General features: G+C 46.6%; 1 protein-coding gene across 1 annotated transcript in view; it reads left to right on the forward strand.

Moving 5' to 3' along the window:
* The window catches only part of ADCY2 (adenylate cyclase 2), a 193,325-nt gene extending 184,986 nt beyond the window's left edge, over positions 1–8,339 (forward strand). Inside the window, exons 14-15 of the mRNA XM_089908359.1 lie at positions 5,469–5,627; positions 8,253–8,339. Coding sequence (XP_089764485.1) covers positions 5,469–5,627; positions 8,253–8,339 — 246 coding nt within the window. The remainder of the gene's footprint in view (positions 1–5,468; positions 5,628–8,252) is intronic.
* Positions 8,340–14,308: the final 5,969 nt, after the last annotated feature.

Genomic DNA, 14,308 nt, shown 5'->3' on the forward strand with positions numbered 1-14,308 from the left:
AATCTCAAAGCATATTCAACTCCCAAGCAGAAACTGATGACTTGATATTTATACTTGATTAAATACAAGCTATGCTGCTTATGTGACATGGCAGCCAAGCATAATCAACTTCTCAAGTCTCATTTACAGTTATATGTGTGAAATAATCATTTGTCAGCTATGCAGGATTACCCTGGGGAATCAAGTCGATTTCTCCTTGTATGCTGTACAAGAACCAAAATCAGAACCTTTAAGTTGACACATAAAATTGACCACCACACCTGCCAACTAGGATGTGTGGGTGGTCATTGCCTAGAAGGTCATGGTGAGGATGGAGGGCCCAGCCAGCACAGCGAGAGCTTGGTGAGGCAGTGGGCCAAGGGTTTCCATCTGTCTTATGTCTTTGTGATACAAAACCCCATGAAAGGAGGAATAAGGAGGGCCTGCCAGAAAGTTATATGAAAGTATATTATTCATATGTTAGAGTAGCTTATAGAAATAAAGTTCCCTACTTCATTTTTATATCTCCCATGATTATTAATTTCTAGCATACTGTCTCATTCTGCAAATAATTACTAAAAAATACAAGTCATATATCCAATTATCCGATTGATCCCAGAAATATAAAGAAAATATTATTAATATTCTGCTATTCATTTTATATTCGCTAGAGTTTGGTATAAAGTAAGAAATCTATATTCATTTGGAAGATTTTTTTCTTTTACAGAGCTCTTGAAATAAGGATTATTTTGCTTTCTTTTGATGCAATCTGGGCTTGCAAATATATTTGAAGTGTGTGTGTGTGTGTGTGTGTGGTTGGTGTAGAATGTAGACAAGCACTAGAGATTCTGAAATTTGTTCATGCACGAATTCTACGTCCTGTATGTATGTTGTTTTGTTATATTGTTTTCATCTGTTTGTTTGTTTTTTAATAGACCAGGCATTTGGAAAGACCTAAAGACCATGGGCTCAGTGTCTCTCTTTATATTTTTCATCACACTGCTTGTTCTGGGCAGACAGGTAAGAAGTCTGTTACTTCTGTAACTTCTCTAAAGTGCTGTATTAATAATACATTGCTGACGTGCATTGCCATTGCTTTCATGCAAACAAATGTTGAAGCATCAGAATCATCTTATCACTTAAGAGAAAAGTAGGTAGCACAAGGTGTGTATGCTTGGCTATAGACACAAGAAAAAGGCCTCTCATTTTTTCTTTTTCCCCTAAGAGGCAAATTTTGTGAACAGTTGAAGTGTGAATCAATGAATTTCCTGTTAAGTCTCAAAATAAATGTGTAGGTTTCTGTAAGCCTACAATGTATTCCCTCAATAGCTGACACTAATTGGAAAAAAAAGTCCCCTTGCCTGGGGTTTTCATCTGCATTTCAAAACGTATAGCTTCTTTTTCTTTGAAGTGGGCATTAAATATCCCTGCTGTCACTTGCAATTATCCCTAGAAATATGGTCCCTTGTTCAAAAATTTTATTTTGTGATGCAAATGAAACATCCTCCTCGGGCTCTGTGCCCGCTTCTGGCCTCCCCGTGGAGCCTGTAGGTGCAGGACTTTTAAGGGCAATATTCTTTCTCTGCCTGCAAACAAGGACAATCACCCAAAGACTAAAGACTCATCCCACACCAGGTAGCTCTGCCTCAACCAAAGTTTGTTTTAAGTTCTTTGATGGATAGCATGAAACAAAGAAGTGATTTATGTGGAGATAACCAGGGAAGAGGCAATGCCAATTAAATTATATACACATCTCTAAACAGTTATCTGAGAGGCAAACTATCAGCTGGGGAGTTTGGGTCTGCCTTCCATTTCTCACCAGGAGGAAGCTGCTAATAATCACACAGTCAGAGCAGAGACCAGGTCTGTGACAGTCAGTCCAGCACCCGGGAATGCCATCCATCCTCTTCCATCTTCCCGGGGAAGTGCAAGGGGCATCCTTCCCTGGAGCTCACAGTGCAGCTCTCACCAATCTCCCTAGAGCTACGCTGTGGTCCTGATGCAGAGCTCAGAAGACCCCGGTCCCCCCATCACCCTCCCCACCTCTGTCCCCGGCACATGCTAGGTTCTGCATTCTTAGGCAGTTTCTCCTACTAGAATGATCACTCAGATTTCTTCACAGCAATATATTTTAATTACCTAGAATCAAATTGAATTCTCCCAACTTTTTTTATTGATCACTGAGATAATATACAGGCAATACCACTACACAAATGTTGTCGAATCCCTGCTCACTGATCAGTTACTCCCTAAATGATTTAAATAAAGAATCAAAAGTATGCAGTATTATGGCCAGGCATTCATTTAACATGATAGCGCTGGTACCGGTTTCCTTTCGTGTCGCTAGTGTAATGATAAGTAATATGTACATCTAGAGGCCTAAAGAGTAGTAATCCCTGCAGGATTAATTGTGTTCACAGTTACTCTTTAACTAGAACCAAGGATATACCAAGGTGAGCCGGAAGGCTGACCTTCAGTCCAAAATCATTAAGTGAATGATTTACTGAGGTCCCAAGTCTTCTGGGATAACAAGAACTGTGAAGCCTGTGACATAGTGCCTCTGCACACCCTTCCGGAAATACAACTGTATTATAAACAAATGTCTGATATTTGAAATCAGGTTGTCAAGTGTTGTAAGAATCCATGGCCTCAGAGTTACCTCTTTTCTGAATGTGTTTTAAATAATAGCACAGACTTTTTGCAACTTATCTTGTTATCATTTGTCCTAATGGCTCCCCTGACCCATGACCATCATTTTTGAAACGATGGCAATGTACTTGCTTTCTAAGAAAATGACTATACTAAATATTGCTCTAGGCATCTCAGAAACCTTAGTGAAAACATAACACATCCTAGACAAGAGCGACAGTACAGTACCACTCTCTGTACTGAAATCTAGTTTGTGACAGAAACGCAAGCCAACTCAAGGGCCTCTTTTGACAAAGAAAGATCCCCTGTGTTTCACCCAGGTTTAAAGGGCAGCCCCCTGCCGTCAAGGGTCTGCATCCTAGGTGGGCTCATTCAGAGTATGGAACCGGGCAGTGGCAACCTAGTGCTTGAGAGTGAGGCCGAGGTCCTCGTGCACGAGAGTTGAGGATCCCAGAGAAAGTGGAACCACATGCTGCCTGCGCCCCTGCCCAGAGACCACTTCTGTCCTCGCAGAAAGGTGTAAGCCCAGTTCCTCAGGTACTTTTCAGAACTAGACAGAGCACGGGACGCCCTCGAGGCTGTGATAGGATGTGAAACACAGCAGACAGGGTCGCGGGGGTCCCAGACGCGGCCTAGATGCCCTCTCAAGACTCTTCCTGTTCTCTCTCCCATCACGCCAGAGCTCATGAAGACAAATTCCACATCTGAGTGGGATCTGGGCCCCTAAGCATTTGGGGAGTAGCCCCAGATGGAATCTGAGAGATGGGAGGTGATGGGAGGACTGGAGGTCATGGAGCAGGGCTGCTGTTTTAGTTGAAGTGTCACAAAGTCCTTAGAGCGCTTTCCTGCCCTGAGTCAGGGTCCCGGAGGAAGCAGCTCTCCCCACCCCTGGCTGGATCTCCTCACTCAGCCTCCCCGGGTCTCTGTGTCAAATCTCCCTCTCTTTTCTCCTGTAAGGACATCAGTCATTGGATTTACAGCCCACCCTAAATCCAGGATGATCCTTAAGTTCATTACATCTGCCGAGACCCTATTTTCAGAGAAGTCACAGACACAGATACCGGGGTTCGGACTTGGAACGATCTTTTTGGCGACATGATTAAGTCCATTACAACTGGTTTGGGATAAAAACATTTGTCTTCCTTTGGGGGACCACACATGAGTTTTTAAGGTCCTTGCGCCTCAAGGCAAGGGTTCTGCAGCAGACTGCACTGGTTGGGGAGGTGAGGGGGAAAGATTTGTCAGAAGGTCACTCTCAGTCCAATGTAGCTGGTCCCAAAGTGCTCCGATTCCTTTAGTAGGAGACTTAAAGAATGCTTGCACGTGGTACAGTAGCAGTCCCTCAGAAAACCTGAGCGACTCTTCACGAGCTTTACGAAAACCTTTCAAACTTACACGAATTGGGCTTGCTGCCTGCCTTAACTGGCTCCATGGCTTCATCTCATGTTTCATTTTTATCTGATCTTCGGTGTATACCTGTGTCTTCTCGATGCCACCACCGTAGATTGCTTCTGTTATTTTAGTTTAATACCGGCCACACCACTAGTTTATCCCCCCACAAAATATCTAAATAAATAATCTGTTCTCCAAGGGAGAGGCCTTTTCCAGTACGTGCATAGCATGATTTCTATAAATACAGAATGTGGAAAATGTGTCAGTAATGTAAAACTTTAATATAAGCAAATTTTTAAACTATCTCTTTTGTAATCTTTTTAAAAAAATGTCTTGTTATATGACCTAAAAATAAGTGCCTCCCCAGAGGAGGAGAATTTTTGAATATATCATACCTAGTTTGAAGCAAACCTAATTTCAGTGAATGATCATTGTTCTTTCAGGTTTCAAATGGTGAATTATTTTTTGAAATTGCAGTCTGTGCATGAGAGGCCATTTACGTGTGTTTTATTTTGCTTTGTGCTGTCATGGGTATAGCTAAGCAAACCAATAAAACACACTCCCTCCATTTAGTTCTTCTTTGCATGTATCTGTCAATAATTACTATCTGTGCTGAAATACACTCTCTCTATTAGGCCCTTCTGTTACAGGAAGATTCATTCAAGGCTATTTCATTATATTAAATTATATACATCAGAGCAGATACAAAATGATGACAAGCCAAAGAGACCCTGTGACAGTAAACGGGCCTCTCTATTTCTACAATGTTAATAACAGCTGATTTTTAAAAACATTGAATTTTAATACATTATAAAGCATGAACACATATGTTTTTTACTAGCAGGCACCATCTTAATTAAATTATATCAAAATGAACTTTTGTCTAAATATAATGTCATTCTCTCAGTACAGTGCAATCCCAAATGAAAAAACACATACTTTTCAATGTATACTTAATTACATAATTTGTGGTAGAGGAAAACTGATTTTCAGCTGTTAAAGGCAAACTGCCACAAATGAACACTGTTATTTTTTAGATGCAAATCATGAAACAATGCACTCTCTCTACTAAAATATTTTCCATTTTTCTTTTATTCATTATTTATATTCTATCACAGCTCTTTTCAAAAAATAATTCAAGCCACCATTTATTAACATGACTATGTAAGAAGCTTTCATGTCATTTTTGTCTTTCAAGGCTTCAGTATAGCTATTTTCTCTGTTTCTGAGGCTGATTCTTTCCCAAATTTGCATTTTGGATATCCATGTTGGAGGGTGAAATGAGAGACATTTGGGGGCAACTGAGGGCTTGGTAGGGAGGGTGACAATTCCATTTGGGGGGGTTCTTTTTTAGGTTTGTTTCATTCTTTTTATTTTCTCTTTAAAACCTCCACTCTGGCAGGACAAGATGCCTATTGTTTCTTTACCTCTGTGTCCTCTTGTAACAGAATGAATATTACTGTAGGTTAGACTTCTTATGGAAGAACAAGTTCAAAAAAGAGCGAGAGGAGATAGAAACCATGGAGAACTTGAACCGCGTGCTGCTGGAGAACGTGCTCCCTGCACACGTGGCTGAGCACTTCCTGGCCAGGAGCCTGAAGAATGAGGTCAGAAAGACTGGGCTGAAGGGGAGAGGCTGGGCTGGTGGAGAGAGGCGGGGCCGATGGGGAGAGGCTGGGCTGATGGGGAGAGGTGGGGTTGATGGGGAGAGGCTGGGTTGATGGGGAGAGGTGGGGCTGATGGGGAGGGGCGGGGCTGGTGAAGAGAGGCGGGGTTGATGGGGAGAGGCGGGGCTGCTAGCCAGGGAAGGGCGTGGGCTGGTGAGGGCCAAAATCTCCCGGCGGTGACCTAGAGGCCTGTGGCACTTCAAACATGTCAGTGTTCAAAATACTCGACATTGGCCTGAACGTGTCCATTTTCAAGAGTATATTGACTGGCCGTATAGAGATCGACTGAGAATAGTGAGTTAGACTCGCCTATGAACATCTGAGCATGAAGTTGATTCATTCTTCCTAGTTTTTCTTCCCCAATCGTGTAAAGTTCTGAACGTACAATATGAGGCACTGGGGTTCCAAATATGTCACAAAAGGGGTCACCACCCTCTGCCTAGTGTGGGAGGACGCTTCCTTACCAGCGTGCCATCAAGGCCAAATCAAGAAGCAAAATCACACCATGCATCCCACACTCCACTGTTCCATGGCTCATGACTTCCCTGAGAGCCTTTTAAGGGTCTTAGAATTTCAAAGATATGAGATAGAATTTAGGAGTTAGCCGCACAAGGACAGATCAAAGACTTGAGACCATCCATTTGAATGGATAGAAAAGGGAATTTTCGTGGAGCATCTAAAGGAATGGATATTTAACTAGAGTTGAAGAGATTGGCATGTTGTTTCAATGCTGAAATGGCTTATGAAATGAAATGTCATGAATTTTCTTTAATGTAACTAAATTACAAGAGTCAGCAGATGTATCTACAGTGGAACTCTGTTAATTTAAGAAACATGCATTTGAGCACCCACTGAGTGAATGACCTGTGTTTGGTGCTGTGGAGTTTCAGAGATGTATGAGGTGCAACCCCCGTTCTCAGGAAATGTTCAGTGAGGATTGGGAATGGATGAGGGATCCGGAAACCTGTAGATGGATGAACTCGTTAATAGATAAGCTGAACTTTGATGACACTGGTGCACAGAGCAGCCAAGTGAGAAGGCTTGGAATGGTATTTATCTGTAACATATTTAAAGTTGACATGGAGAAGAAAGTGCCAGGTGGTGGGCAGGGACTGGACCTTATCACTCTGGTTTTTCTGGAAGCATGCTAGGCATGGTGAGCCAGTCCAGGGGCCCCAGCAGGTCCCACCATTCACTTCTCTATTTCTTCTCCTGGTGTTTTCTGCTTTCAGTAGGTTATTCAGCAACTTATTTACCTCTTGGTCACAGACAGTGAAATCATTACATCTATTAAAAAGGAACCATCTGTTTTCATTAGCAGTTTAAGAGCTTGTTTGTGTCTATATGTCTAGCTGTCAATTCAGGTTATAAATTCATCTGTTGCCCCTGCCCTGGGTCAGGCTGGTGCTGGGCCTGGTTACAGAGATGAACCGGCCCAGGAGGGGACAGAATCCTATTGTCTCCAAAGGTGCTAACTGCGTAAATGCAGGAGTCCAGAAAGTCCACCACTGTGAGCAAGTGACTTCTGAACCAGAAAAGAAAGTGCTAGAAACTGGCAGAGAGATGCAGGCTGTAGAGGGGGAGAAAAAGACCATTCCAGGCTTCAAGGGGCTACTTCTGTCCAGATGACAGGACAGTGCTTCGTTCAAGACCTTAAAAGGCCCCGGGTTCAGCCCTACAGCACTTGGTGACCTCTTCTGTCCCCTCCTGACGTCTCCCTAGGCCAGACTAGGGGAATCATCTGTTCTCTCTATTCATTCCTGTTTGCTTGACTTATTCTAAGCAGGCCTCTGAACACAGTTGCCCCTTTGGAAATCACAAGGAAAAGCAGATGGGGATGTAGAGTGAAACCCACAGGTGGACAGCATGGGCTTGAACCTTTGTCCCAACATTTTCTGTCATGGTAATGTGAGCTACTTCCTCAGCCTGAGCCCCGTCTCCCCATGAGTCAAAGGGGAATTGTGCTTTACTTTGCACAATTCTTAGGTAGAGTGTGGGATGTTACATATCACACTGAGCATCCATCCCTCCAGCTGAGGTGGGCATTTGATAGAGCAGGACCCGGAGTCCCACATCCATGCAGGTGGGACATACCTGGTGGGCAGGCAGCACCAAAGCACCAATGGACTCATCCACTTACCGAGTGGCCCTACTGTGTGCCAGGCCAGTGACCCTTCTGTGACTAGCGCGTCATGGGTGCTCCCAAGATGGGGGTGACATTTCCCTCCAAGTTTCCTCATCAGTGCTGCGAGTTTAAGAACACACACAGCGTCTTCTACAGCCTTCACCGCCCACGTGGGGTCCGTGAGGAAGGCTGCAGCTTCAGGGCAGCACCACCCGGTGGGCTTGAACCCTTTAACAGGCACCACCTCACTGCGCCGGCAGTTTGGGAACTTTTCCGAGACAAAGTAGGAATCAGCGTGTTTCGTTGAAATCAGCTCTGGATTCTGTTGCCTCATTTGTCAGATCAAGAAGGTGAATTCCTTGGGGGCCTCATCCATGGCCACATCACGCCTGTGTGTGCATGTGAACCTGACTTAGGCGCTAAAATGATTTCCCCCGCAGACAGTCAGCACCCATTCACCAAGCTCCCAGCTTATTCCTTCATTCAGGAAACACACCCCTGACCCAGGCAGCCTCATCTTCCCATAGGAAAATGAACAGGAGCTCAGTTCCAAAGCTTTTCAAACGCTTAATGCCACAAACAGCTCCAGGTTCCCTTATTGCATATTAGAGGTCTCCGGTTTTCACTTAGGAACCCCGATACCCTGGACGTCATTAGATTTGCACTTTCTAGCTGCTGACCTCACATTGCTCAGGAGGGTAGAGCGACGCACACTGAATCTTAAATCGGGGGCATCAGACCGATGAGACCGTCCTTGAAACGATCTCTTCATTCTGCACAACTGTGGGCTGCAAAAGTCTCTGCATTTCATCAGACAACACAGAACTCCCCTGGGCTGTGACTTTCCAGATTTTACTGCCAGTTTTTGCTGGTTAGGTTAAATATTTGGAGAGGGGAGGGAGCTACTCAAGCAGCCACTGTAACTGTTGGAGATTAAAAAATTACAGCGGGCCCCATCGGGCAGCCTGTGGTCAGGGCAGCCTGACATCTGCTCAGCGGGACAGAGATGCCGCCCAGTCGCTGCTCAAGATCAGATCGGTGGTGAAGGAGAGTCTGTTGCTCTGGTCCTCACAGGGAATCCTGAGTGCAGAAGAGAAGCCCCATAAAGGGTCTGAAGGAGAAGGACAGCCCCTAGCCCCCTGCCTAAAGGTTCTGAGGGCTCCCACCATGAGTCTCAGAAAGGACGGTTTTGTTTTTGGGTTTTTTTTTCCAAAATGCTTATAACCAGGTTATTACCAAGAGACTCCTTTGAGTGCATGGCAGGCTTATGCCCCATCCCTCTGACTTCCCAACAGGCTGGATGCCTACCTTCTGTCACAGTCAGCCCTTCCTGTCCCCTGGGCAAAAGAACCCACTTCCCTGACCTGGGGATGTGTCATCCTAAGCTTGTGATCCCAGGCCAGGCAGGCTGAGGTGTTTGACCTCCTCTGTTTAATAGCGTGGACATGGTCCAGGCTGCTGGCCCCCCTCACTGTCAGGGCCGTATAGATGCGCCCTGCATGCACGCACGCGTGCGCTCTTTACCTCTCTCTCTCTCTCTCTCTCTCTCCCTCTCTCCCTCTCTCCCTCTCTCCCTCTCTCCCTCCCCCTGTCTCCTTCCCTAATGCCTCTGTGAGGGAAAGTTCTGCCCATCGTCAAACACGCGGATCCTGGAAGAGGATTATTTCTGGAGGATTCCAGACCCAAACTGGGCGTGACAGAGCACAGTCAACGCTGGGACAAGAAGGGTTCCTGGACCCCGGCCAGCTTTCCTTACCCACTGGGCCCTACTTGGCCATTGAGAGCAAAGCGATTGTCCCGGGCCTGGCACTTCTTAGTTGTGGGACCTCGGGCTCCATCCTCACAGAGGCTATAACTAATTTCAAAAGCGATAATTCATGCTAAACTTTTAGAGCAGTGCCTGGCATTCAGGAAACACTCAATTTTAGTCATCTTTGAAGCAAATATCCCAAACTTATGCAAAACTTGAGAACACCGCCTCCTGGAACTTATCAATATCTGTCACGGGAGGCGCCTTCCCACAGCTTTTCAGGGCCTGACTAGCGTGGACAGCAAAACGCACATAATCGCTTTGCGCTGTACCCTCATCTGATGGCATCACCTCCTTCGCTCCTTCTCTGTGGTGTGGGCTGAGCACTCACAGCTTCTGAATGCAGAGGCTGGACCAGGGTTATTTTTAGAGCCTGCGGTAGACAGGAGTGTGGCTTTCAGTCCCACAGTAATGGTTAATGGTTTTCTGGAACATTCCTTGGAAACATGACCTATGACCTTGGCCAGGACCCATGTTCACAAAGAGCCTTTTGATTCTCCTACCTGCCGCATGCACATACAGAGGAAACTCGTTTTCCTTCAGAAATACAGAGTAAAGAATGATTTAATCACAATAATTCCGAAAAGATCTTTTATTTCTATTTAAAACTGTTCACTGCACCTGTGTCCCGGGCCTGTGGGCAGAGAGCTGCTGTGTCCACCTTTGCGAGCCCTCTTCTTCCTCCCCCAGGGCACTGGTTTTACTCAAAACATCCTCAAGCTTCTCCACCAGCTGCTGACTGTCCTGACCAGGTCCAGGCCCTCAGGCCATTCAGACCCTGGTACAGAGCTCTGTGGCCCAGACAGAGCCCGCTGGTTTACAAAACCTACTCTCCAGATGGCTGTGTTTTGGCAGGAACATGTCAGAAAGGTCCCTTGAACAGATGTCCCAGCCAGCTTTGGTCACTTGTTGAAAAGACTGCATTTTGTCGACCCTTTGCCGAGTCCCCGGTGGTCAGGGTTATGTGTGATTCTGAGCCACGCAGCCTCACTGCGGGAGAGCTGAGGCTTGATCAAAACAAGACACAGATGTCAATGCGGGTACAGGGGAATTTGCCAGGCACACAAACGCTCCCCCCCTCTCAGCTAACCTCCCAACACCCAGGCAGCTCCCTCAACGCATTCCTTACAGAGTCAGGCTAGAAAGCCACAGGTTTTCAGAGATGCTTTTGTGCTTTCTAATGATCTGACTCGCCTGAATAAATTAGGTGTTAGCTGACAACTGGGGACTGAGGGGGGATGTGAAAGGTGGGAGGATCACTATGGCCTCCTCACTATGGCCTGAGTCAGCAGGGGAACGTGCTGGTCCCGGAGTTTGGAGCCCCAAGCTAGTGGCAAGTTCTGGCAACTTCCTAGGGCACACCAAGCAGACGTCTCCACTCCTGGGTGCAAGCAGCACCAATCACACTTTGTTTTCCTGTCCTTGTATTTGCGCTCTCTCTCCAACTAGACGCAAAGCTCCTTAGAGCAGGGCTTGCATTGTCCGTCTCTGTGACCCCATTACCTGCTATGAAGCCTGGCACCTGGCAGGCCCTCATGGGGGGCTGTGCGTGCCTGTGTGTCTATGTAACAGCACGCTAAAGTGAATGTCAGCCCATGAGCCCAAGAGACAGTAGGTGTCATATTCCAAAGGGGGTGCTAAAGAGTGTGCAGAATTTACAAATGCAAGAGCTACACAACTCTCGATCCTTTACTCTCAGGGACACGAGGGCTGGGAGAGCAGAGGTTGGAAGAGGGATTTGGGACAGAATATAGTGAGAAGCGAGCCCCCTCCTAAAGGGACATGGGGAATCCTCCCTTTACCTCTTGCCTCATAAATAGACCATAACCACTCAGTTTGGGATGTGTACCTACGACTTGGGCCCCTACGTGGTCCTGGGGCAGCAACTCCATCTGGGGGACACAGATGACATGTAGTTTCCTGAATGCAGAGGGCAGGGGCTTATTGGAGTGTCTGGCTCAAGAGAGTTGGGGGCTGCAGGTGGGGATGTAATGGGACTATGAGGGTTTGGGAGGGCAAAGCCTGCCGAATGTTTCCAGGGACCAAGCCAGAGAAAAACAGTTGGCATGGGGTCATTTTAGATCCTGTTTTGAAAAGCTGCTTGGAGTGGGGAATGGGCCCCAGGAGAGAAGCTAGAAGACTAACCAGAAAGCCCGGGGCAGAGAGAGTAGTCACAAGTAGGAGCGGAGTGCGTGGTCCAGATCAAGAGAACCTTGGCAGGATGTCCCATGTTGGGGGGAAGTGACGGAGAGTCTTCAGATAACCCATGAAAATGTCCACCAGGTTTAAGTTCCCTGGGAGCATGATGTAGTTAATGGAACGCGTCCCTCCTCCAACAGACCCTTCTTTCTTCCCCTGTTCTCCACCCCTGGGTGCTTTGGAAAACCTGGCTAGGCAGCTGGGGAGGGTCAGACCAGAAGCATGAGGAGGAGAGAGAGAGTAGAAGCCAACCGTGCCCCCTTCCCACCCTGCAGACACTCCTCCATCACCCAGCAGGCCCACACTGGGGAAGGAGAAAAGCCACACATTCCACTGGGGTCTGAGTTCTGACTTGTCGTTAGATTGGACACTTAAATTATTGATGAGAGGACTCCTGTTACCTGAGAATGACAAGAAGAGTCATGGGGTTGTCCCAAGTTTTCACCCAGAGTTGGGAAAGAACTGAAGTCCCGCTCAATAAACTGCAAAGGACAGTGTGCACAGAAATGCAGCTGCTTTGTGATGATTCTGCCATAACTTGAGCTTGTTTTGCAGAATGGCTACATGTGAGTGAATGTTGAAATGGCATCTAAGCTTCCACTTCTAAAGCTCAGCGAGATTCTTGTTGGCAGCTATGTTCTGGACAAGGGTCACCCGTGCTAGACCCTGAATTCCAAAATCTCCTCCAAGGCTTCCTACCTGCCCTACCCTCACCCCAGATCCTCTGGAAGTATAAGATAAGCTCGGGTCATCAGCCAATCAGCTTGTGGTTCTCTCTGGCCCCAAGCGCAACCCAAAGACCTGAGGGAACCTCTCATGAGTTTAGGGTATGGCTCTAAGCCCTGCACGTTTCATTAGCTCTAGTGAATTTGTAAAGCTTCCCATTTGTCAAGTTTCCCTGATTCTCAAGCGTAGCCCTGTGGAAGCCCTGAGCCAGGAACTAGGGGGTCAGAAATCCCCACTCACCCTTGGTGTTTCCTCAAAGCTCCAAGTGACCCATTTGTCAAAGAGGGTGGGTGAGCATTTTGCAGTCCAAGGCCCCAGTAGCACTCCTGGCCTGTGGAGTGCCAGACCAGGACTCCAGAGATTAGTCCTGGTTCCTAAGTCAGTGGGAGCCTTGGTGTGTCACCAAACTCCCCTGACTTAACAATTCCTCATTTGTCCCATGATTCTTAATCAAGGCTGCACAGCAGGAAAACTCATAGAGTTTTACAAAAAGATGCACATGCTTGGAGCCCACTCCAGGGGCAAGGTTCAGTTGGTCATTGGGCGGCCCAGGTGTCACCTTCTTGAAAGTCCCATTGGTGACTCTCCCAGGCATTCCTATTTGAAGACCATGGAATTAAATGACCCATCAGACCTCTTCCAGCTCCAACAGCCTAGGTGTTCTGGGGCAAGAGTTCAGAGGACAATTTTGAGTGTCAACCTGAAGATGTTTTATTAGACTCCAAACCAGTGTGGTTAAAATCAGCCCTCATATCCAAACTTTCAGTCAGTTCAGTCTTGCATTTCCTTATCTCCCATCCCCAGATACCCTTAAAGACCCTAGGGGAAAGGAGAAAGGCAAAGTGACGTGACCTACAAGTGATACGAGACCCCATGCTGCCCCAAGTCCAGGCAGCACACTCTCTGGTCATCCAGGAAATGCAGGGTAAAGTATAAAGTGTAGCATTTATAAGAGTGACCTCTGCATCAGACTTGGTAACTGTGACCTTGGGAAAGTAATGTAACTGATCTGTGCCTCAGTTTCCTCATCTGTAGATTGAGAATAAAAATACCAGCTTCCTAGGATTGTAGTCAGGGGCAAGTTAATGCTGGTGGAGAGTTCAGAGGGGTGGGCATCCTGGCACGCAGTGGGCACTCAGTCAGTGCTGGTGATTATTGTGTGTATTCTTGTCATCATCATCATTCCCCAGGTGGTCACGCTGGCGGATGTCAGCAGACAGTGGAGAAATGCAGGGTACAGAAGATATATCCTTGCCTTGCTAGATGTACCCCTTTTCCTTAAGAGTAGAGAAGTCAGTGGAGTTTATACTACTTTTATGAAACTGCCCTTTTTAACTAGAAGAGGCTTCTAGGGGCTTTTCTCTCCCCTGTTACCCCGACACCCTGGCTGGGTCAGCATTACTGGAACCTAAGCTTGGCAATCATACATTCCACAGGTCATCTTCTGAGGATATGAGTGTTCACAAAAACAACTTTTCAGAGAGGGGAAGTACAGGTCTGCGCAAAGAACCAAGTCAACCATATTGGGAGCAGAATGCAAAAGAAAAACCTTGATTCTATTGTTCATGTATTTTATAGAGATTGTAAGGCAGTAGCAGAAGGCACTACCAGGTGGTTGGCCCTAAGAACAGGAAGATGACACAAGTCTGTCTTTCCCAGGAAGTGGTTGTGACCTGCCGTGGGTTGCCATTGCCCCGATGTGTGTGTCATGAGACGTCAGCGGAGGAAGAATGGTTTTTCTGAGAGGCCACCAAACCTTGG

This window comes from Delphinapterus leucas, chromosome 3, assembly GCF_059928025.1.
Source record: "Delphinapterus leucas isolate spDelLeu-1000000601 "Yukka" chromosome 3, BTC_Dleu_Yukka2, whole genome shotgun sequence".
Lineage (NCBI taxonomy): Eukaryota > Metazoa > Chordata > Mammalia > Artiodactyla > Monodontidae > Delphinapterus > Delphinapterus leucas.